The sequence below is a fragment of the Anser anser genome, assembly GCF_964211835.1.
Source record: "Anser anser genome assembly, chromosome: 11".
Classification (NCBI taxonomy): Eukaryota; Metazoa; Chordata; class Aves; order Anseriformes; family Anatidae; genus Anser; species Anser anser.
Window position 1 is genome coordinate 5,382,536 of NC_139732.1, and position 26,224 is coordinate 5,408,759.

Genomic DNA, 26,224 nt, shown 5'->3' on the forward strand with positions numbered 1-26,224 from the left:
AAATTGAATAATTTAGATGAAACTCGGTTGAACAACTAAAAGCAAAGTAGGTCATGCTTTGTGTAGGGCATCCTACCCAGTATCAGCTAGTGAAACATTCTTGAGTTAATTGACCTACAGAGTGCAAGCAAATGACCTACCTATGCAAGCAAATGAATCAAGAGAAAAGAAATCTGGGCAATAAATGTGGAGTGGAGTAATGTTACTTGGACAAAAATATACTGCAAGTGAGGTTAAAGAAGCAATGATGACAAAAGCAGAAGATTTTATACTCAAATGAGATTGAAAATCAAGAAAGTACTATACTAGTAGTCCATCAGAATGAATTTGATGTAGATGTCAGACTAACATTGCTTTAATATTGATGTAACCCCTGTGATACTGTAATGAATTGATGAATAGAATGGGATATATGCAAAGATTTTGTTGCTAAATAAGTGTTTAATGTGCGACTTGTATTTTACAGTGTGGTTAGGCCATGAACTAGGAAACATTATTAAAAAAAATAAGGATAGGCTAACAGAAAATGTGAAGTTGAGGCTGGCTTACTCTGTATTGCTACTGTGAAGATCTCTAACCAACTTGTCCATCAATAGTATAGAGATTGTATGTTACTTCCCCACTTCCTATCAAAGAAAATAAAACGTCCCCTTGCACATAAATAGTCCTAGCTTGGTAGAGCAGTACTTATTAGATAATAATGTTACAATTAGGAGAGCTATAATCTAATTTTTGCTCTAAGGGGCAAAGCTTACAAAAATATACCAAAGAAATATGAACATCAAACCAGGCCCATTCTGCTCTTCCTTTCAGTTAAATTACACCGAGGAAACATTTTTATCTCTCAGTATCAGTTCTCATAAAAAGGTTGATTTGATATTATGCAGATTAAAGGGTAAAAAATAAAAATCCAGAAAAAAATAACCCAGGTAGTATGACACTGTGTGCTGCAAAACTAAGCCTGAGTTAGAGATTCTCTTTCAATTCCTTATAGCTTTGTACTCATCTGAGAGTTAATCAGCACAGCTTTACTGATTCCATTTCTTCAATTTACCATGGATATTTCCTGTCCTTCAGAATTTCCTCTGTATCTTCATTATTTTTGTGAAATGTGTCTGTTGTGAAAATCCTGTCTGGCAAAGCAAGACAGGCAAAAACTCTGCCCCAAGTTATTCTAGCTTAAGTTTCAAATCTGAACAATAAGCTTGAATCTCCTTTTCAGTGTACCTGTTTTCCCCCTTTTTTGAAGCTCTCTCTGATTTTGGAATAGAAAATGAAGTTTTTAAGCTCAGTTATTCTTGTGAGGTCTGTTATCACTTGCAAAATGCATTTTGCAATTGCCATGAAAGAATACTATACGCAGCTTCAGAAATTTCCAAAAGGTCTCACACTGCCATAGTCAGTAATGTGCTGCCAGCCAGCAACTCTTGGCATGTGTTCAACATGCTGAGCTTTCATAACCAACTGGTAGCTTTTTAATCAAGCTAAATGTGAAAAATCAGATATTCCTTTGTGTGAAGAAAGAACGATTGAGGATATGTAATAAAGAGCCTACATTAAAAAACAGATTCTAGAATTTCCACTTCAACCTTATAGTGAGTAGAAAAATTAGACATTAAAAACAAATGAACTTTAAAATGCAGTTGGGTTACATTGTGGCATCCTTTGAATAGCTTACATAAGCTTACTTCCTAGATACAGTATTTTAAAAGTTTTTGAGGAGTTTGTGATTCATGCCAAGATGGTAGGAAACAGAATTCATGCAGCACTTGGGGAAAATGAAATACTCCTGAGGGAAATACTCTTGAGGGAAATAATCTAATGAACAGCTGATTTTGTAAATTCATCTTGTGCATGGGGGTGGACAGTGTCTCTATATAGTCTCTCACCTGGTAAGGCTGCAAAATGTACATTGTTTCATCAGATGTATTGCAAAATCCTTGCAGTAACTTCTTTATACCACATCAGTCTTACATATTTTTTTTCTTCATATTAACTGATGTATAAAAATACAGCTTGGAATCAATTCAAAGCATCAGTTTGCGTCTTTAAGCAGTGTGCTTAAATACTTTGTTGCATTGTGAGCCAGATGATATGTTTGCGAAGAGAAGCTCTTCAATTTTTATATTGTAGAGAGAAAATTTGAAAAGAAAATTGGCAAACTTTGTTTTTCTCTTTCATTCACATGCACAGCAGTTGAGGCTGACAAGAAATAGTTTTGAAAGAACACCACTGCATCAAACAATCTATAAGTTTAAACTAAAAACAGCATGAGAAAGGGAAAGTCTGATGGGAGATTGTCATCTTATAACATAGCTGCAGGAGGTTGAGCCAAGGGCCTGAGAACCCTATGAAAGTGCCAGTGAGGGGGCAGAAAGAAGAAAGTATGTGCATCTTATGCAGAAGAAGAGAATTAAGTTCAGAGAGGTGATAAAACGTTAATAGGCTAGGAGTTTATATTGCGTGGAAACTTAGCAGTAGATGTTGTTAGTCAGAACAGTGTTTTTAATATTCAACATGTACTACTCTTTAGGCACTATGAAGATGTATCATTTTACAATTCAGTTTTGCAAACAAATTCAAATGGTTGCTGACATTAACCTCTACAGAATTTACTACAGGTTTTAGATTTCTACCACAACCCACAAGAAAAAATGTCCTCAGTTTATGCAGAATGGCAGCTGCAAAAACAGCTTGTACCTCTTTCCTAACTTTTAAAAAGACAGAATCACTTTTATTTGCCCTCAGATCATGAGCCTCTGGAAAAGGCTAATTTCATATAAAGGAAGTTTTTATGTAGTCAAAGCATTTATAATATGGGAACTTTAAAGTCCTAAAACTAGGATATGGAGTAGAAAGACTTCACTACTTTTTTATTGTTTATAATTGGTATCTAGTGGGCAAAAATAAATATCATTGGGATTAATAAGCAAGTTAAGGATATAGCAGCTCTAAAACATGTAACATCAAATATGCACAACCTTAATTAAGCCAATCAAAATGCAAAATGGCTTAATTCCTATGCATTGATAAAAGTAATATTTGTTATAATTGTATTTTGTATCTTTGTATTAAATTACTTCCACTTTAAAGTAATTCTAAATACTATTTCCAACCAGTAATAGTGAGTGCAAAATACTAGAAACATACTTGAAATGAAAATAGATGTACAGCAAGTATATGATACGTTTCAATTGGAAGTTTTTATTACTTGACAAATGCAAATTGTCAAAAATATGAAGTAGATCAAGAAGGACAAAGAAACTACCAGTTTTTAAAGGAAAACTACCTAGGATATGCTACATTATCTAAGAAATCTTCCCAGCCCTCATGTCCTAATAAATTCTAAAGCTCTTCTAAAACATTTAAGTGTTGAAGCATTTAAAGGTACTATGCGGATATGAATATAGGCAGAAGCAGTGGCCAGACAGCAGGGAGATTCTATCAACACTCCTATCAGGAAAAATTAGGGAGAACTCAGCCATTTTCAGTTGCATTTGTGATCTACCAGCAGGTGAATTAGTATGCTCAGTGTTCCAGCTGAGCTGCTTTCTTTTGTACTGTTTATTGCTTGGCTGTCTGGTGTGAAACAACCTATATAAGGACTGTATGAGGAATCCAGAAGTATTTGGTAGGGTGCATCGACATATACTCATGCCTATTAAACCTCAAAGAATGATGATTCTGGAGAAAAAAAGATGAATAACACTGTTTCAATTCTGAATTTTCATTTCAAAATCTTTGTAAAGTATATTTATTTCAAAATATCAAATAAAACTTTCATAATACAAATCATCACTATATGGTATAAAACTTAGATTATCTCATGAGTTACTCCACTTACTCTATTAAAATATTTTTTTTCCATTGGCCATAAATCTTGAGGCAAGTGTTTTTATATACAGTTGTACTGTAGCAATTTCTGTGCCTAATTAATATAAAGGTTAGGTCATGTTATGTTAATTTAGACAATCATTGTATGCAGTTCTAGCTGCAGCATTAATATGAACAAAAATGTCTTGATGTGAAAGTCAGTCCAGTGCTTACAGAAGTGAAGAGGAAGAAGAACTGAGGTTAAAATTTGTTTATATTATGTCTTGTCCTTCAGTACAGCAATCAATTCCTAAGTCCTTCAATTGAGAGCAATGTATATGGAATGAGGTATATATGTGGTGCAAGGGAAATGATTAGATATATTCAAAGTAGAGAATTCTGGATTAGGAATCCTGAGTTGTTTTCATGATTGTTCTGCTGATAAGCTGTAAGCCTGGGGACAGCAACATTACTAATTTCAAGCCTTCCTTGTGAAGTACCTTGATCTTATTTTATGGAGATACTGAATTCTTTCACGTTCATACAAGTGAAAGAAAGAGCAGAGCTGGGGGAGAGTGGAACAACTTGAGTGAGTTTTATAGGTACGAAATAAACACATCTCTGAATTGCTTGATTTTTTTTGAAGAAATATGTCTTGCAGAAGACCCATATTAAAAAATGATTAATATATTCTTGTCAACAAGCTCAGGGAGATCATTGCTAGCTATCCTTTCAGTCTTTGAAAGATATGAAATTAATGGGACTCTTTACGTGCTTAATGTGGAAGAGGTGGTTTTGTACCTTACTGAACTGAGATCTAAAGCCCATCTGTTTTAGTCACTGAAAATTCCGTGAGGTCTAACTGTTGTGTCAGTCTAGCTTCAGAGAGTGGAAGCAGGAGACTCTGTGGAGCTCAGGTAATAGACACAGATTTATGAGGTGGGAATCACAGTTGTACCATGCCATCTGGGGTAGTATGCACTACCTTGTACCAGATATCATATTGATGCAGATCTCTGTCAGTCAGATTTGTACAGCATCCACCACAAAGTGTTAGTGCATAAGCTGTGTGAAGCAGCTACAAACTTCAGGTTTGGTTTTATAAGAAGGGAATATCAAATGTGAACACTAAGAAGGTATTATCCCTTTTATATACAGTTGCAAGGCCACTACTGGAATACTACTTTTAGGTCATCTACCATTTAATGAGGATGAAATCTTAAAAATAAATAAATAAATCAGAAATATACTTTAACAGAGAAGATTAATAAGTTAAGTGGTGGCTTGATCTTGGAGTATTGGTAGTGATCACAGGGGAAGGATTTTTCTCATAGTAGGCAACTTCAATCTAATAGGTAACGATACAGCAGCAGCTGGTCTTAAACTGGTATTACAAGCAGGATGCAAATTCTAACAACATAATCAACTGTTGAAACACTTAGCTGTGGAGGTGGTTGGTTCTCTTTTATAGCAAGTCTTTAAATCACGGCTGAATTCCTCTCCAGGCAATACAGTGCATCTCAGATATTGTGGACTTGATGCAGAAGTTGCTGGTGAGATGCAAAGGAGGTCAGGTCATGTGGCCATTGTCCCTTCTGATCTAAAAGCTTCCGAGTTGGAGGCACAGAATTCTCTTAATATCTTAATGCTAGCCTGTTTCTCAATGTGCCGAGAGATTCAGCTAGTCAGAAAAAAGTTCAAAACAGCTGTTGCTTAAATGTCATCTGATTGTATTTAAGCAGAAAACAATTTAGAGGAATAAAGTACTATCTAGACATCCTAATCAAGATGTGTCCCTATTGTACTGGACACTTAGTTTGTGCAGTAAAATACAGTCCTGGATATTGGGAATTGCTTGTGGAAATTGAAAGGGATTTTAAATCACTCATTGAAATTTTCTGATACGGTTCCAGAATGAGTTAAACTATTTTTAATGACCAGAGGGACTAGTCATTTCTGAAGAAGGGAAGAAAATTATGGCCTGGAGAATAAACATGATGAAATTGGTAATTTTTTTTTTAATGAAAAGATTCAGATTGAGCAAATTCATCAATAAATACGATGAGCAAATGTTTAACCTTTAGGTTTGGTTTGTGTTCGCATTCCAAACTAATATAATTAGAGAAGCTTAAACATATGTGAATGTTGAACATATGTTTACAGAGTAATTATGTTTAACATCAGGAAGTTCACAAAACATTTTCTATATTCCTGTGTTAAGTACTCTTTTGCATTAGTATTTTCTAAATGTCATGTTGAATAGTACATTAAATTCTAGGTTCTTTCTAAGTTGTATGAAGTAGCTGTTTTACAGAGAAAAAATTTTTCTCAGCTGTAGTAATTTCTTGCATTTAACCATTGTTATTATTTCCATATGTCTTTTTACTGTGACATTTTCTTCTAGTAGGCCAACAGATTAAGGCATTAATAAACTGCATGACTAAGCAAGTTTCTTACTGTAGCTATACTTGTGCGTTTCAAAGTGCGAGCTTGTATAAACAGTCCTTGCTACTACACTTTCACCTTTGTATAGGATTACCTTTGTTCAAAGCATACCGAGTCAGTCAGTGATTAACAAGGGATTGGCTAACATAGCTCATTGCATTATGCAATTTTAATATTGCACCTCTTTTCACCAGTGGAGGGTAGGGGGGGGAAAAAAAGAGCAAGTTTCTGCAATCAGCTTGTTCAGCTGAACTCTCCATAGGCCTGAATGCTCACAGTCCTTCCCTCCAGCAGGCTTTTGCATGAATGAGCAAAGCAGTATTACTAGAGCAAAAGGAGCTAGACACAGCACAGCTGTAACAAATGGTGTTGCCTCCAGCTCTGCTGAACCCCATTACACTGCACTGAATGTTGCCCTGCATTAGTGGCGTCCTGGGATCAGCCTCAGCCCACAGGTGGCCCTGTGAAAAGGCGGGGAGTGGATTTGGCTGTGTCCTGGGCACCACCACTTGGTGCTTGAATCCTCGTGTGGCGAAAGCTTGAGGTGAAGGTTTGGGCCTTGGTCCATATACTGCTGCAGAGAGGTGTTTCTGCATGTCTTCCGTTGGGGTCAGGGCTGCCTGGAGCACTGGGGAGCCCCTGCCCCAACAACAGCCTAAGGAAAGAGGGCCTGGGCCCAACATGTGGGAGCCGTGGGAGCGTGCCTTTTACTCAAGGAACTAAGCACTTGCAACCAGTAAATGGAATCCCCAAAGCCTTGCCTTTCACTATTTACCTTTCTATTAATGGAGCCTAATGTTATTACAAACTCCTTTATAGCACTTTTTGGTGTTATTTATTTATTTAACAGGCACACAAAAGGAAACCCTGAGCCTATTGCAAGAGCTAGCCTGCCATCTGGTGGCCGAGGCTGCCGAGGCACAGCACTGTCCCCGTGCCATCACCCCCAGAAGGGGCGAAAACAAAACAAAACAACCCGAGGGTGGGCCGGGGCCCGGCGCCTGGCGCGGCGGCAGGCGGGGCCCCTGAGAGGACCGGGCCGCTTGGCGGCAGGTGCCGCGGGGCCTCCCCTCCGGGCCCGTGCCTCCGGGCCCGGCCGGTCCCTCTCGGGTGCCCGTAGCGGGCGGGGCCGGGCCGGGCCGTGGGCGGGCGGCGGGGTGCAGCGCAGCGCAGCGGGCGGCCATGGCGGCGGGCAGCGCCATCCAGATCCCCAGCCGCCTGCCGCTGCTGCTCACCCACGAGGGCGTCCTGCTGCCCGGCTCCACCATGCGGACCAGCGTGGACTCGCCGCGCAACATGCAGCTGGTGCGCAGCCGGCTCCTGAAGGGCACGTCGCTGCGCAGCACCATCATCGGCGTCATCCCCAACACCAGCGACCCCACGTCCGACTGCGACGACCTGCCCTCCCTGCACAGGTGCCACCGCCAGCTCGTCCCGGCCGTCGCCTCGCCCAGGCTGGCACCTCCGGGGAGCCGGGCCTTGGGGACGGGGCTTTGCTGCTCGGCCTCCCTGGGGCTGCCTCTCCCCTACCGGAGCTTCTCCGGAGGGGACGCGGTGGCAGGGACTGGGGGGCTGGCGCATGCCAGAAGGTTGGGAAAGCAAGACCGGGGTGCAAGAGAATAACGCGATTCAATAAAGTTTAGGGTCATTAAGGCTCTACCCATATTGTTTTTTGTTGTGGTTTAATAAAAGTAACACAGGTAGAGACCTAGGTTCCTAAAAGCTAATTATATTTCTGTGGGATGAAGTACAAATAGAACTAATATGCTTTATTCCTTACAAAACTTTGTTGCATTAGTGGATTCAGTAACGTTTTGCAAGAACGTATTTTAATTCTGCTTAAGCAGGTAGTTTAATCATAGTTTAATCAGGTAAATGTGAACTAAAACATTAATTCTGGATGAGACAGACAATTTCACTGAAGAACAGTAGTTTACAAACGCTCTGTTTTCTAGTGCAAATAGTTCAAGCAGAAATGTAAGCATTCCTTTCCTGTTCCAAGATCCCTTAAATTATTTATGAAAAAGTTACTTGTTCCCAAAAAGGATGTGTGTATTATATTGCTATTGTTAGTTTGTCAGTTACCTCATTCCTTTTCAAGTTTTAAGATTTGGTTTTGTTAATTTGTGTGCAAAAGAGGTCATGTAATTCTGTTACCTTTGTTGATAATGAACTATGACCTCAGAGGTCCTACAGTTCAGTTTCTTGTTGGTAAGGGACACGTGAAATGTTCTGTGGAAGGTGCCGAGTAATACAAAGATTTGATCTGTTTTTAGGATTGGCACTGCTGCTCTGGCAGTTCAGGTGGTTGGCAGCAACTGGCCCAAGCCGCATTATACATTGCTGGTTACGGGCCTCTGCCGATTCCAGATACTGCAGTTGCTGAAAGAGAAGCCGTATCCAGTTGCTGAAGTTGAACAGTTGGATCGACTTGAGCAGTTTACTAACCAGCATAAATCTGAGGAGGAGCTTGGAGAGTTGTCAGAGCAATTCTATAAGTATGCAGTACAGGTAAATTATTCTAATCCTATTTAGCGTATCAGTGTACTTCTGCTTGTACTTAGACTTTTCTTTGTTTCTTCTTTTTGCCTTTCTCTCCCCCCTCTATCATGTTTTTCAGTGACAGGTAAAGTTTCAGTTCTGCTAGAAAATAAATTTTTGACATAGCTTACGGTTTCTGTGTTGGGTTCCAGGGTCTCAGTACAGTTCATTGCAGGATGGGTCTAAAATGCATATATTAGTATTACAATAGCTTGATAGTGTTTCATATATGGTAATGCTATAAGTATACTCTTGTAAAAGGAACACTTGAATAAGTGTTTTTTCCAGGATTCATGATACACATAACTGATTTATTTACTTTTAAGTATACGTTATAGTATTTATTAATTTTAAGTATGTTATTAAACAGGAAAAAACATATAGAATCTTGATTATAAACAGTTGTCCCCAGGGTATATTGAATTTGTGTTTAAAGGAAGTGGAGAAGAAAAATTATAATAGCCTTAAGGTAACTGCAAATATTTGTAATCAGGATGTTTGGGGGCTACTAAGAGATGTAGGCATTGAAAAAAGCACTGGAAACTATGATGATACTTTTGAACTTCTTGAACCAGTAGAAAGCCCAAAGTCTCAATTGTCCTATGCTGAGTTAGTGCTTCTTCTGCGTGCAATTTTTTTCTGTTTTTGGTAAAGCATCTAGACATATTCCGTACTAATACTTAAAGATGCACTGCTTTTTAGGTCAGATAGTTGCTTACATAATTTAAAAAGAAACATCAACAACTAAAAATATTGTTCGTTGTGTGTTCATTACAGTTGGTTGAGATGCTGGATATGTCTGTTCCTGCAGTTGCAAAGCTGAGACGTCTTCTGGACAACCTGCCTAGAGAAGCTTTGCCAGATATACTTACTTCTATCATCCGTACATCCAACCAAGAGAAGCTTCAGGTATTGTGTTTTTAAACTATTTAAGGAGAATTAGGTGTTGGCTATTTTCTTATAGTTAATCACTTTTTAGATAATTTTGAAGTTGCTTACACATGATATTGAACAGCAATAATGTCGTGCTAGAAAGTATTTGTGTTACAACTGATAGTGAATATATTTAACAAATTTCGTGCTGTTGTTTAAAATATTTTTCCTTATGTCTTTATGTCAGAATTCACCTAAAAGTTAAATATTAGTTAGTGCTGGAAACGGATTATTTTGTACAACAACCAGAAATAGAACATGGATTTCCCAATCCCGTGGTAAAGATTATAAATCTATCTTCAAATTGTGTTGAAATCTTGCTTGCTTATCAGAGTTGACAGATCACTATATATTTAATGCTAAGAATTTCAGGATCAGGTTCCTTTTAATCATTTTAAAAAAACATTTAAACTTGTGGCTTTTTAAATACTGAGACACTAGTGAAATTCGCATCTTATGTCACAATAATGTTATATAAAAATAATGCTTATGTTAGGATACTTACTAGTCTATCTATAGTTAATTGCTGTTTTTGTAAGTTGTGTTGTTCCTTTTCTTTTGTCGCTGCCAGTGCTATGAACTCAACCTTCAATTGAAAACGTAACATAAATTGTTTCAGAGTACAACAGATAAAAATAAACGCAGTACTTTGAAGAGAAGTTGTGCACTGTAGCACAACCTCCTGCTAGAGGAAGGTATATCAAACAACAAATTTACCATGTCCAGTTTTTGTCTGAAGTGATAAAGAAGAGAGCAAGTAGTGGAAGTTGTGGAAATAGAGCCAGATTCTACCCATTTCCGCACATTAACATAATTAAACATGAAAATAAAATAATGTATAAAGTCAAAAAAAACAACAACAAACCAAAAAAAAAAAAAACCAACACCTTAACGCACAAGGTGATTTTTTCTGGGTTAGCTGAGGAGATCAGGCTGTAGTTTATTCAAGAGAGAGCTCTTTTCTGAGGCTCTGTAACTGAGAAATAGAATGCTGGTAGATGTTTGACACAGAAAATGTAACTGAACTAACAAGGCACTTTAAAAACGGGACAAACTTTTGTTCTTTGAGGTACTTTGTAGTTTTGGCATACAGACCTTAAGGCTAGATTTTGTATGCTGTAATCTCTTTCATTTTCTTGCTACTTCCTTTTTTCCCAAACCATCTATTTCATAACAGTGATCAAAAAACAGTAACAGCATCAACAGGGTTTTCCTTCCACAAAATCCACATTGATAATCCATTAGCGTGAACTTGTTGGTTTCTTATAACTCCATGCTCTTAGATTTTAGATGCTGTTAGGCTGGAGGAGCGGTTCAAGATGACTATACCATTGCTTGTTAGACAAATTGAAGGACTGAAGCTGCTTCAAAAAACAAGAAAACCCAAACAGGATGATGATAAAAGGGTATGGACCTTTGTATCTGGCATACTTAAATATCGTAAATAAGTATAAAGTTGCACTTTTAAACAGGCTAATGAACATACATGATTCTAATCTGTGCAAAGTGTTGATCTGTGGCCATAATATCTCATGGTCATTCTGTATCAGCAGAGAACACCCAGCTGGCAACTTCGGTTGTTCAGGTACCTAACAAAGGAAACATTCTTTTAAAGTTACCCAGGCATCATTTTTTTTAATCTGGGCATTTTCTGATTTTGAATAAATGCTCTTCTTTTTTTTTTCTTTAAAGAATCATCTGATGACCAGTATACACACATGGTATGCGCATACTGTGCAGTGAAAGATGTACATTTTATTAATAGCATTGAAGGTGAATGACACCTTTTGAAATGCAGATACATGTTTGAAATGCAAATGTGTGTTGTGAAATGTAGCTGGCTAAACTGGGGCAACCTAGACTTTTGCTGCATCTAATTATATATATGCAATTTAGAAATCAGGAAGTAATTGAGAAATGAACAGGAGTAAGAGAGATGGCTTACCTGTTTTGTATGGATTATTCTTATTCTGCCCAATATGATGGGCTGCAATGCTAAGCCATTCAAAATATCACAGTAATTCTTCTCAGTTTTGTCCTGGTCTTCTGTTACCTACTACATAAGACGACAAATACACTTAGCGAATAACGTACAGTAAAATAAAAACTAACTTTTTAAAAGTTATACCAGCAACACCTTTTCAAGTAATTTAGTAGATTAAAATCTGACTTTTTCTATTAAGTGGGCTTTCCCAAAATCTTGCATGTTTTTCTCATGGTTTCTATTCAAAGTCAAAGTACCCACCTTCTTTAAAAAAATGGTGCTATTATCTGGCTCTCTGTTATCTATTTCATAGGTTGTAGCTATTCGTCCTAATAGAAGAATCAATCACATTCCAAGCACTACAGAAGATGAGGAGGAGGAGGAAGATCATGATGATGTTGTCATGCTGGAAAAAAAGATAAGAACATCCAGTATGTCAGAACAAGCTCTTAAAGTTTGTCTTAAGGAAATAAAGAGGTAGGAGACTTTCAAATGAGGGTTTCATTTCTTTCTTTTAGAAAGAAATATTGCATTCGCCTTTTACGTGATTATGTATTTGTGTTGGTTGTGTTTTAGAAACAATTTTTAGAATTTTGGTAAAGTGCTACTTTTTGCTTATAAATTTGATCATTTTGTCTTTTTGTCATCCTCTCAGATTTTCCAAATACAAAGTCTTCTACATGTGGATTATATATTAATAAAGCATTAAATTGTAAGCTCTAAACCTCGATGTTATGAAGTGAAAACGTAAAAGAAAAGGGGGAGACAAACAATACTACTGCTGTTAATAATCAGTGGTTCAAAAGATCCAGATACTAGTCTTTTTTCCTCCTTCTTTGGTGAGGAGATAACTGGTATCGGTGGTAGAGGTGATAAGGTTAACAACCTCCTCAGTGATAATGTATATGTATTGTGTTGCATGCGTTGTGTATGCAACGTATGCATAGGTATATGATACTTTTTTTTTTTTTCCTTTTCTGGTTACATAACGCAAGTAAACTTGTTTTATATTCTGCAAAGACAATCTCCTAATTGATATAATAGTTACTTTTTTTAGTATTGCAGATGTTGGAAAGTTAAGAGGGTTTGCTAAATATCTTTCTTGTAGTACAGGAGAGTGTCCTACTTTGCAGTTAGTTCTTCATTAGCCTTATGAAGTCTGTGCATGTACTTCCAGATTAAAGAAGATGCCGCAGTCAATGCCAGAATATGCTTTGACAAGAAATTACTTGGAACTTATGGTAGAATTGCCATGGAACAAGAGTACGAAAGGTAAATGCTTCTTTTATTGTATGTCTTTTGCACGGACATTTTAGGACAAGTACCTACAATGCAAAGACTGCATACTTAGTTCTCTCTTGCAAAAATTTTTTTCATTGCTTCATAGTAAAAATGTTATTAGTGGTACTAAAGCCTTTCAGCTTACCTTGTATAAGGTAAGATCTGTATACTGAATATTTTAGCCAAGTTTGGTTAAGAACAAGAGGGTGAAAAAGAAAAGTTGTAGGGTTTTTTTTTTTTTTTGTAGTAAAATTTTTGAGTACAATAGAAAAAAACAAGTATCCTCTCAGCTTTTTACCACAGTTTTCAAAAGCTTTGAGCAGAGATTGATATTATTCATATAAGAACAGGATGCAAAAATGGAAAGCAAGGAAAAGGTAGAAAATCAAGGCTGACGTTTCTTTCTGACCAACATGAGTAGATTAATTGGGCAACATGACTTTCCAGAAGGTGTTCTGCTGGGGTAAGGGGTTTTAGTTCCTTCTAGCTTTTGAAGAATGAAGCTTTTAAATGACTTTTAAAACAATCTGATCTTAAACAGAAATTTAATATACCACACCATCAGAAACATGTCTTTTGCCTTCTTCGCACACATGGTGACAAATCTTGGTCTTTTTGAACTAGAGCCTTGTGTGTTCACGAATTTTCTTGTAAATATTTTCTTTAATCACTAAATTGTAAAAAGGTCTGCATACAAATGCAGTATTACTCAAAGAATCCCAAAGTGGGTAAAGTGTTTGTTGACTCTCATGTCCTATTGGAGAAAGGTGCTCTTTAATCTTGCAGAATTATGCCATGTCACATGGTTCGAAGTTTTTCCTTGAAGCAAAGTTGCAAAGTTTGTTTTCGTGTTCATGTTAGTGATACTTCGGACTTCATAGGTACAGTGAATAAAAATATACATGAATAGAAAAATGGAAAATCCAATTAAAAAAATCCAGAAAATTATGGTCATTAATTTTTTGTTCAGTGTTTCATTACCAAAAAAAAAATCACATGGCTGATGGGACTAATAACTGCTGTCTATATGCGAAACATGCACAATTATTGGTATGAGGAGGTTTGTATGTGCAGCATGTAGAAGTTGAAAGGTAGGTATGTGTAGAGTTGATAGACTTCATTGCTTCCTGCCTTCTCTCTTTATATTATAGACGAAAGGACAGAGTTTTGTGCCAGAAATTTGTGCTAAGCATTAGTTAATGTTTGGTGAGGCCTGACAATTTATCTCAAATTATGGCAATTGCAAAAGCTTAACTGTCCCAGTCCTAGTATCACAGGGGTATTTTATATAGTGCACAATCACTTAAAATGTTGTATACCAGGTAAAGCCTGCCATTCAAGCCAATAGGATCTTGCTTTGTTACTCAGATGGTAGCATAAGTAGATGATGAAGAGGAGGTAAGGATGAATTTGTCGTTTGGTAAGACCTGACAGGATCAGACTTGTTTCTGTAAGAAAGCAAATGCTGAAAAATTTATACATCACTGAATTGCTGTTTCAGGACAGGTATAAAGTTCATTTGAACCAGATTTCAAATCTCCGACACAGTGGAAGGGTGTTTTGTTTGTGTTTGTTTTTAAATTCCATTATCAATAGTATCTCTCTAGCTGAAGTTTACTTTCCTTATTAAGGAAAAGAGGATTATAACAACTTTGTTTCAGTGAAACATTGTGTACAATTGTATGTGTTGGGAGGATTCCATTAATGAATGTGTTTGAGAATGTATTTGTTTCTGTTGTACTGTAGAATGAATTGTTTCCATTTCAAAAGGGAAATGTGCTTGATATCCTTTCTGTTGTCAATGATCGATAGATCGCCTTGAAATTCGTGCAGCTCGAATTCTTTTGGATAATGATCACTATGCTATGGAGAAGTTGAAGAAGAGAGTTTTGGAGTACTTAGCTGTCAGACAGCTTAAAAACAACCTCAAGGGACCCATTCTTTGTTTTGTGGGGCCCCCAGGAGTTGGTAAAACTAGTGTTGGAAGATCAATTGCAAAGACTTTGGGTCGAGAATTCCACAGAATTGCCTTAGGAGGAGTCTGTGATCAGTCTGATATTCGAGGCCACAGGTAACAATTTACTCCTTTCCTACATGTATTTTTTTCCTTTATTATGGAACATATTGATTATTTTAATTGTTCAGCTGATGTAGAGAGATTTTACTCATTTCAAACACTGGTAGTTATTAATTGATTTTCATTGGTATTCAGTAATATAATTCAGGAGATGATAATGGGAGAGTACATTCAGTGTTGAGATAGGTATTTATCCTTCTGCTATTGCCCTTTATCGTAACAATGGAGAACAGAATAATCACAAATGGATCTAGAAATGCAACACAAAAATCATCAACTGCAAAGTTCACAAATTTGTGACTTAAGAAATGACATATGCTTGGGATAATTAAAAGTGCATTTATATTTCTAAGCCATTTAATCTTCCGTTATTTTGGCCCTGTGTACTAAAATTCAGTAGGAAGTCTAATGCAAAGAACTTTCTTAATGTTGGATCTGATTTTTCTACTTTGAAGGGGAATGCAAAGATTTAGTTACAAGAAATAGTGTTTTATCAACAATTCAGTATGTTATAACAATGTTTGATACTAAAGCCAGAGTAAAAACTGTAAGAGTGATGCTTAAAACTTGCTAGAGAATAGCAACTGAGTTATTAATAGTATTTCACACTTGTTGGTGTACTACTTTTCCGTTTTTTCAAGGAACTTAAGCCGAAAGACTTCAAAGGAGATTTTTTGGTTAATTTTCCTTAGGAATTTTGTTTTCATCTTACATCTCTTTACACATCTATTCCTTAGTCTTCTAAACCATTTGTTTATATTAGTCTGTTTCCCATAACTCACAATTGGAAGCATAACAAATGGGTAATGTAGATAAGTAACTGCTAAACATCAGTGCAGCATTTTTGGTTCCGTTAACCATCTTCTATGCTTACTGCATGCAGTGTAAGAAGTTTGGAATAATGAGTTTGTTAGGGCTCTAGAGATCTGTAAAACTATGTGATTTCTCCTTACAGCAGTTGGCAAATTATTGCAAATTAAAACTATCACTTCTTTGATGATGCCGTGTAGCAGATAATTTTGCCCCATGGCTGTGCTGCTGTTTTCAGCTCTCAGAATACACCGTCAGTGTTGCTTCAGTTCCAGATTATCCTGTGATTTCTTTTTGTTTTCAAGGCATAAAAAAGACTTTGGTATTCTTATCACTTCACTTCTGATTTTAATGAAAACTTAAATGCCTAACAAAAGTTTATTTTGTGGTATCAAACTTGTCAGTGCGTAAGCTCATTGTATGGGTGAGCACATTGGAGTGGTGGAAGTTCAGAGTCCCAGCTGGGAGGAATGTAGAAGACTTACTGGGGAATCTTGTGATGAAATTCTTGTGCATAAACTTCTAGGAATCCGGAATGTAATGTATTACTAGGAATCTAGAGTTTAATATATTATTGATCAGTCACTTCTTCACCCAGAACATGGGAGAAAAAGTATTGAAACAGTGGTTTTGTACTTGATGACAACTTGAAAATTCAGAGTTGTTCTGTAAACCTTTAGTTGAGCTCCCTTGGGAAAATGAGTAATACGTGTTTATTCCTATACACATTCTTCTGTCGCAAATCTGCAGGGTTTTGTTTTCCACTGTTGGACACACCTAGCTTGGCCTAGAGCATGTAGCTTGAATGATCATCTGTAAGTTTTTTCTTAGGGTAGCTTTAATCAACATACCCAGCAGCCACTGGAGGGCTAAATATTGCATAGTAGAAGGTTGTAGATACATTTGTTTTAATATATCATTTTTCAGTGTCTAGCAACACTGTGTCTGTGATTGTTTTGTAAACCTTTGCAATATCTGGCCTTCTTGCCAGTTTACTTGGATACTAATGGAAAAAGCAGCAAGACTGCCCTCCTTCTTCACTGGATGTTATTCCTGTAGTTCACAAAGTGTCATTGTTTTAGTAAGTAAGGATTCTCATGTTTCAAATTACTTATGGTATGGATCCTAAAAGCAATTTAAACATAATTCAACTACCAGTTGCTGTTTGAACTGGAACCACTAGAGGCTGTTGAATACTAAGCATTTACAGACATTAAGTAACTTTTTCCAGAGCTCAGTACAAATCAAGCATTTCTGAAAGGGAGACCATGACTGTGAAACAGACATTATGAACAAAAGTAAAACTGTCATCAACTCTTACTCAATTGCTGGTAATTCCTTACTGTTTATTTTATTTTTGGCTTTCTGTCTTGCACTTACACCTAATACAGAAGGCTACAGTTATGTAATGACTTTAAAAACTGTCAAGTTCAGGTGCTTGTGGCTGTCATTATAGTATTTTTGAAGGCATTATTAAATTGTTAATGCATGTGAGAAGCTAATCTTCATTATAAAAAAAATGCAAAAAATTAGCTGATGGGAAGTATTTGATAAGACAAAAGGAAAAACACTATTCAGAACTGACAAGAGTTTTATGTGGTTACTCTTCAACAAATGACTGTATGGTTGAATACTAGAATTTCATGGCAGCTAGTAGGAGTCCCTTGTAACCGACTGCTTTTGCAAGGTTTGTGTAAGTAAAAACCAAGTTGAATACTTTTTTTTAATTCTACTTCAGTTTTTGTTCTGCATTTCTGCTTCTCAGATTTAATCAAGTTAAAACTACAGCCTTTCTGTAAACTGTTCTCTGTAATGTCCTTTTGCATGAATAGATCCTCCAAGTTAATCCCAGTCAAGTGAATCCGTATCGTGCTTCCAGCAGCAGTCATAGAAAGGAATTACAGAAGCCGTCTGAACGTGGAGGAGACATAGGCTCCTGTTTCCTGAGTTTTACTGTTAAGTAGGTTGATCGTCCAGTACTACATGTTGGGAGCCCTTCTTTTTCTCCTCAAAGCTCCCATTTAGGCTTTAAGGTGTAAGTTAAAAGTTTCTATTAACACTGCAGAAAAACAATAGTATATGTATCTACTAATGTACTAAACGTTTACAGAATGTACTGAGTGTACTAAAACATTAAGAAAGAAACTGTGGATCCATTTCATTTGCAAGCAGATAGTGCCTGAAATGACATTCGCTTTGGCAGCATGTTACTGTCGCAGGTGAAAGGGGTGTACTGCTAGATTCAGCAAGCAAAGCAAAACGTATTGGATTGCAGCACAGAGGGCGGTGGTGTCTCAGTCAGTGTGCTGTTCTGTGTGAGGTGTAACTAGGGCAATCTGCAAGTGCCCAGTTTCTACCGTCGAAGCTTGGATCATGTGCCTGCAGCTGGGGTTTCTGTGAGTCTTTTTTGATTGGGTGCGGAGCAGCTACTACTGTTCTGCATTCCCCAAATGAAGTCATCATCTTGGTACAAAAACAGAACTGCTTTATCAGACATCCTCCAGCTGTTGTTACATGTACAACTCAACTACACCATATGTAAAAGTTTGCTCTTTTATTCTTGTTGGTAACTTGTATTTAAAAAAAAAAATCTGTTACCCAAGAAGTTCACTGAGTGTAAGATCTCCTCAGTACTGATACTTTGTTCCGTGCATGAACTGTATGATCTTCTGTATTGCATGTGTGTAATTTTCTATTTTTAAAAAGGAAAGATGTAATTGCACCGTTCATTTATAGAAGTGCTAGTGAGATCACCGTGTATCTCTTTCTCTCCCCTGTGTGAAGCACTCTTTCGTTTATTATCAGCACTTTTCACTTTCCAGAAGCTTGGATAGTTTACTTCTGGCTTAGCTATATGCTGAAGATTTGTTCAGGTGCATCTGTGTGTGAAAAGGTGCAGTTCTTGACCAGTCATAGTACAGGCCTTGTTGTACTAGGAAAAAACAAACAAACAGTTTGACCCCTGCAGAATAGCTTTGTTACACAACTACGAAGTGTAGATGCATCTACGCAAGTGCTTTACAAATGTAACCTTTGACCTTGGAAAAAAAAAAAAAAAAACTGTGGTGTTTTGCAAGTAGGTTCATAAATAATATCTCCAGAGGCATTAGCTTTGTTATCTTTTCCTAATTCTGCTGTTTGAAAACCACTGTAGTTAAAAACAATTTAAAACTTTTTGTCATAGAACAACATGAAGAAATTGGGTCATGTTTTTGTCCATAATACTAAGACTGCTTTAAGGGTTCTGATTCATTAACATTCCTAGTGTACCTTGGGAGAGCTGATCAAGTTAGATTTTCCACCTGTCTTTTCTATGATAGGTAGCTCCTGATGCCAGGCTGTGCATCTCTAGTGTTTCTTAAGGGTAACTTTTCACTGATTTAAAAATAAAAAGATTACTAAATTATAGACCTTCTGTGGCATGAACTCTTAAGGTGTTTTTCAGCTGCTACTAGAGAGGAGAGACAGCCAGGAAACTTGATCTGAACTTCCTGTTTTAAATGGAAAGGAGCTGATTCTGTTTCTAGATTGAATACATGGAGAGAAACAATGTGTCAAAAAATGAGCAAAGGCACATTATATCAAAATGCTAATGTTAGAATATCATTTTTCTTTCTTTTAACCCTTGTTAAAATAATGAAAATAGAGAATAACATCCTTACAGTCGGTGGCTGCTGCTCACAAACAGCAATGTTCATTTTCACAAGTTACAAGGCAAAGGTTGATGTCCAGACAGATAAAAGGCCATATCTGCTTGTAATTTTAATGTTACAATATCGTAGTGTTTTTATATGTAAATATCTGCCGAGTCTCCCTCTCAGAGGACTCTTTCATTGAGTTGTGTTTCATAGTAACTGTTTAGAAGTAAAACAGGCTATCTGTTTGTATTTTTAAGGTAAAATACTAGGTTATTGTTCTTTGTCGTTAAACGTATGGCATTAGCATTCGTTACTCACCTTGAGGATCGTGAGTCTTTGATAAGTAGCATAATGAAATAGGCATTTGTCCATCTGTGATAAATGAAGGTGTATCACAGATTCAGACTGTTACACATGAGAAGAGTAAATTGATACCTAGGTATTTGTTATCCTAAAATTTATAGGCCCAAGTTTCTATTGTGTAGATAAACTTGAACATGCTTTTATCTGAAATGTAATATGTTGATTAAACATTTACATTGAAGTTAATTGTTTGATTTACCAAATCTAGAGACAATTTAAATTGCAAATGAGAAGAAGAATGTACAAGAGGGAGGAAGAGAAAGACTAGTCAATTGTTAAGTAGTGAAAGGAAGAGCAGAATACTTTAGCCACCATGTACTTTTATCATCTATTATCCTTAATTCTGTGGAGACGATGGTATTTTGCAGAACTCCTCCATATTTCTTGCAAAAAGTTCCTTTAATTTTGGCCTTTGATTTCTTGAAGATCTTTTGGGTTGTATAGGTAACCATTTCATCCTTTTAGTAACAGTAGATCCATTTCAGTTGGACTGTCGTTCCTATTTTTTATGTGGTAGCTCATGACCCAGGGCTTATTTTGGATAGAATGCATTTAAACAAAGAATCTTTTAATAATTTGCTGTAACTGTTGGAATCTTTTTCTCATCTCTTGCTTTAAAAGCCCTTTGATTTTGATACTCTTGATATTCTCTGATCTGTTAATTTCATGTGACTTGTTACAAATTGGCTTGAGTACCTGTCTGTTTTTCTGTTTTTCCATCACTGCATCTTGATGCATTGTTTCATCCTTCCTAGTGCTTGGTTTTTGTGCAATATTAAGGAACTTGAATGTGTACAACAATTTTACTGAAAGATTTTGTATATATGAGAATCTTCTGCAAGTGTTCACATGTCATTAAATACCCAAATCTACTTTAAACTAAAATGACTGTGAATTGAAGTCTGGTTTCAGGGTTGAGGGGGAAAAGTGCATTTCAATCTGTGAATAACAATTTCTGCTGTTTATCAGGGAAGAAAATCCCTGGTTTTTTTTAAGTGTTTCTTTTTGGAAAAAAAAAAGTTTTTTTAAAGCGGTGAGGGGTACAAGGGTGTGAACGAACACGTGCTATTCAGAAAATCTTTTGGTACCTAGTACTTTTATTTTTGAACTGTTTTGCTGCAGTCAGATGGTAAAGGCAGAGAAAGAGCTGGTTGTTCTCATTACTTTCCCTGGACTAGAGAAACCCAGTATACCTCCATTCAGTTTATAAGCCAAAGCTGTTTTTCTATAACCAGTCGGAACACAGTTATCTCAAAAATGTATAGAATTTAAAAGGATCAGCTAAAACTTAGTGTGTGTAAATACACACGTGTGCTCAGTGTATTGTCTTTAAGCATGTACTTGAGAATAGCGTATCAAGCAAGTAAGAAGGTTTAATGTTTACTTAAATACGTTATCTTATTACTGGTATAGATAGAATATTAAAAATATTCAGGCTGCATTGTCTGTGAAGCATATAAAATTATTTACTGGTGCAGTAAGCACCCTGTTGAAAAAAACAGAAAATTGGTACAATGATTAGTTTGGTTGCACGTGATTCACTTCTGTGAACTTCAGTTCTGCTTCTGTCTCATAATTTTTTGATAGCATTTTATGGGATCCTTTCATGCTTTTGGCAAGGTTGGTGTGTGCAGATGGAGAATGAAGTTACATGCTAGTATAATAGCTCCCCCGTGCAGATTCTGGATCAGTAATAAATGTTATATAGTGTACTTCTCAGTGGAGAGGAGTGCACTTGTTCACTGCAGAGTACAGCTCTACAAAAAAAGCAGTGAGGTGACGACAAACTAGTGCATACTGCATTGGTCTGCTCCAGTCTGTAACAGCTGTCTCATGGAGGTGGTAATAAGCAAACTAAAATTCTATTGTACTTCTGCCTATTTAAAAGATCTTATCAACTTTTATTTTTGCTCAGATCCAGAATTAAATACAGTAACTGCAGTTTGTGCCCTCTGTTGTCAAATATTATATGGAACTAACATAACTGCTGTGTGTTTTGAGAGTGGTTTGTTGGTGTTTTTTATCTAGTATATTTAAGGTCTTCTCTAGTATGTTTTGAAATTACTCCCATGATACTTTTGGTTTCATCATTCTAAATGTCATCCTGTTTATTTTGGACTGTGTTAAAACAGATCATGCGGCAAAGCAGGCCTGTTCTGCATATCTGCTCTCTGAGTGTCATGAGATAGGTACTCTAATTCAGCACTTCATGTATCTCTTTCTTCTGAGTGGTCGGCATTTTGTACTGTTAATTATTGTATTTTGATTAGTTAAACACAAGCAGAAAAAGCTATGATAAATACAGCAAACAATTGATATGTATGGATGTAAAATATCTGTATTTATTGTGAAAAAAGTTTTACTAGCTTTGCAGAATAAATTCAGATACCTTTTTGTTCCACTGTGCTGTTCCAGATCCCATTTCATGTTGATAGGATTCTTTTTACGAGTATCAGTTAAAGCAGTACATATCAACATTTCAGCATATTTGGAATTTGGACCTAATTTGTAACGTGCTGTGTAAACTCTATTGTGATGACAAAAACCCAGTATCATCTTATTAAAATTGTAGTATTAACGTTCCCAAATCTGTTTCTGCTTGCTCGTACAGTAGAAGGATGCTTGTACAATCATGCAGAATGCCTGTAAGCCATAAAGTTTCCATATTCTTTAGTGGATATGTAGTTCATCTTTCTAGACCAACTAGTGCAACATGGAACTGGAATTTCCATCTTCTAATATAATTGCTTATATTAGTTTAGATGCATATTCCGTATTTCTATCTACTAGTTCCGAAAAGTTGTGCAAGAAAGGAAGAATTGTTATAAGGCGCTTATTATTGCATTTTTGAGTTTTGTTTTCAATGTTTCTACTCCTGTTTCGTGCATCTGACTCCTCTTTCCCCACATGCATTTATTTCTCACAGACGCACCTACGTTGGCAGTATGCCTGGCAGAATAATCAATGGGCTGAAGACGGTTGGAGTTAACAATCCAGTATTCCTTTTAGATGAGGTTGATAAACTGGGCAAGAGCTTGCAGGGAGATCCTGCAGCAGCCTTACTAGAGGTAAGAGATATCAAATTACAAGTATTTTTTCATTTGTAACTAAAAAGAATTAAAATATTGGACTTGGAAAATAGGAATTACTGGAGGAAAAATAGCATGAAGTGTTAGCTTTTTTACTCAAATACCAGATACTATGTTTGAAGTTCATGAATTTCTCTCAATTGTGCACAAAGCAAATGCTGTCATACAGTATACTAAGAAAGATGTTTTTAATGTCAGTGATCTGTACTTAAGCTCGAAGATGTATGTTGTACTATGTGTTCTGTATATTTAAAGACTCTTCAGGCCTTAAATATATTTGGAGGATTTTTAAGGCATTGGTTTTTAATGACCAAATGCTGCTAGCTATCTGAAAGAACTGTTGACCAGCCAGAAGGTAGCCAAATTTTTTTCAAGTTTTCCCTTTATTTCTAGGAACAATTTTAATACAAGCTTATTTTGGAGCTAAGCACTGTTCCTAGCATGGAATATGAATTAGTTGCATGTTCTTTTAGCAGCATTTCTTTAATTTATGTTATGATTAACTTGCTGAAGCAAAATTTTTCATGTAAGTCACGGTTTCCGACTCCTTGACTGATTATGATGTGGCACATGGCTTTGCTTTCCATAAGTCAGCTATTATGTTTGCCTGGGAGTGTGCTTTTTCTTCAACTTTGGGACTCAGATCAAGATACAAATGAATCTAATTTTGAAGTACGTGGTATATTTTACCACAAAGAGTTGAGACTTCCGTAAAGATACAGGTAAATCCGGGACTTTGGTGAAGAAGATAACTGTTGTAATATCTATCAATTGTTGAGATATTATTAATTAGGATTACAGGAGGCTATTATGATGAAGATGAATTGAGGCCTGGGCTTTGCAGGTTTCATTTATCAAAGGAGTCTGCAGTACAGAGCAGTAATGAGTTGCCAGAACCTTGCTCGTCCCTTCTCTTTCCCTGGCGTATGAAATATGATGATATTCCAGTGTAATTCCTTCTCCCACTGACTTGCATATTTAGCAGTTTTGTTCTAGTAGTGTGCTATAGAGAGGAAGAAGTATCTTCAAGGGTATGGGGAAGAGATGAGGAGCCTTGCCCTTCCTCATCATCTTAGCACTGAAGATTGTGCACATCTTTCTGTCCTAGCACTGCTGAAGAGGAAAGGAGGGGATGAGGAAGGTAATGGCACAGCAAGGGTTCACTAAACTGGAACACTTCAGACTGTTCACTGTTAACGTACTTAATGATTTTGGTATTGTGTATATTTAGTAGTTCGTTAAACTGCTGTACTGTTATCCTGTACGTTATCTGTTACTGTTACCCTTTGTACGTTCTCTCTGACTATAGAGGCTACCATGCCATCACTGAAAAGCTTGAACTGCTTCTGTGATTGTTCTTTACCTGTTTCAGTCAAAATGAGTTGGATTAGTAAAATATTTATCTAAATTTTTTGAGCTAGCCTGGCACATTTTCACTGAAATGATTTAGCAAATAATCCTATAAGCTTCTCAGTTGTCAGACTGAAGTATGGTTAACTTCTGTAGCTGGGAGGTTGTGGCTGGGGATAAAAGTAAATGATTCTAGTGGTATTTGCCTACAGAGTCATTTTATTGACTCTTTTTTAATGGTAGTGTTTAATATAGTGTTTAGAATATGAAAAATGCTGTGTTAGAGCAAATTAAATTATTATTTTTTAATTATTTGTCTTTGAATTTTGGGTATTTTTTTGTTGTTTTGGGATGCTTCTGCTTTCCATATTTTAAAGCCTTATTCTCAGTGGTACTCAGCTCAGCTTCTACTGTGGATTATTCCAGTAGAGGCTGTTAGGTTAGCTTCCAACTGTCTGCTTGGGCTGCGGTCTTTATGTAAGTTATTGCTAATTGACCAGAAGTTGCATCTGGAGAAGTAATTGCTCTGCTAACCATGTCGGGGCTGCTCTCACATGAGATGTGTATATCTCTGCTGCTGTCTAAACATCCTGCAGCAGGTGCTTTACCTCTTGTAAAGGAGAACTCGTGCCTGAACGTGACAGCTTTTCGTGGTGTACACTGTTGGAAAGTCCATCTGGAATGAGCGAAGGGGGCTATTATGTAAAAGAACAATAGCAACTGGTCACCTAGATAGCATATTTGTTTTTCAGACTGCTGATTCTTGTTTGGTAAGTGCCATCATTAAGTATAAATTGCGCGTTCTTTTTTTTCCTTACTGTGTAGGTGTGTTAAACACTCACTGACTGTCCACAGTGTGGGAAATTGCCATACCCTATAAGCCTGGAAGCAAAGCTTGATGTTTTATAATTGCCGGATATGTGTTTAGGTCTAGTGCTGCTGGAGAGTTGTTGCTTAGGCAAAGCAGAATGTCTTCTTATTTCCAGTTACTGTTCATCAACAAGGGAATGCTTTAGTCTAAATTTAGATGACCTCACTTTAAAACAGAAGAAAATAGAAATGGATCCAAGTGCTTGATAGCGAGTATTTGTATGCAGGAAATTAGACCAGGAGCATAGCCAGGCAATTAAATGTTCATGGAACTGATTCTGGATTTTGTGGTAATAAAATGCTGGTACAGAGAAGCCTTTGTAGACATGTGAGCTATTGGCCATAAATTAATCAAGATGTTTTGTTCATTAAATGTTCTTTTTGTACTTAATATTTTTCTATTAGTTGTGTATCTGAAAACTTTTGAACTTGAACTTTAGCACAGATAACTAGCTAAAGAACAGTTCTATTTGCTTTGGAAAATCTGTTTTGATTGTGTAGGCATGGTCCTGTTTTATGTCTTAAGAAATTGATACCGTAACAAAGAATTATTAGTCCAAAGAAACTCTAACCCTTGTAGAAAATGTCAGATAATTCATATTTTTAGGTATTCCTTAGATAAGTTGTTTTTTATTACAGCTTGCTTTACCTTTATCAGATAGCATTTTGCACACAAGTACAACTATTTTATAATAATACGATGTTATAATGAGCAGCCTAGCACTTAGTACAAATTGTAAGAATTTCTAGTTAGAGACTAGAAGGAGAAAGAGATAAACATGCATGCAGACACCTGCTATAAAAAGTGATAGTTTGTTCTGACCATAAAACATTTCTATTCTGAAGATTTTTAACTTTTCAAAGATTTAACAGAATTTAAGAGTAATGAAAATTAAGAATTGTTTCTTTCCTAACTAGCTAAGAAGTGTTCAATTTCTTTTTTTTTTTTTTTTTTAGGATTATAAACACTGTTCTTGGCTATAATTCAAGTTGCTAAGACAAGGCATGCATTCATTTGGGTATGGGCAGA

General features: G+C 36.5%; 1 protein-coding gene across 10 annotated transcripts in view; it reads left to right on the plus strand.

Annotated features, from left to right (window-relative positions):
* Positions 1–26,224, plus strand: part of LONP2 (lon peptidase 2, peroxisomal) — a 116,587-nt gene that overhangs the window by 68,085 nt on the left and 22,278 nt on the right. For 8 of the 10 annotated variants that reach the window (XM_083852216.1, XM_083852218.1, XM_083852215.1 and 5 more), the window contains 7 exons: positions 8,535–8,769; positions 9,577–9,708; positions 11,016–11,138; positions 12,030–12,193; positions 12,894–12,988; positions 14,810–15,068; positions 22,812–22,953. In XM_083852216.1, the coding sequence (XP_083708342.1) occupies positions 8,535–8,769; positions 9,577–9,708; positions 11,016–11,138; positions 12,030–12,193; positions 12,894–12,988; positions 14,810–15,068; positions 22,812–22,953 (1,150 nt within the window). Of the gene's footprint in view, positions 1–7,289; positions 7,674–8,534; positions 8,770–9,576; positions 9,709–11,015; positions 11,139–12,029; positions 12,194–12,893; positions 12,989–14,809; positions 15,069–22,811; positions 22,954–26,224 lie in introns of those variants that run through there. The other 2 variants (XM_083852211.1, XM_083852213.1) reach the window with 2 other exon arrangements.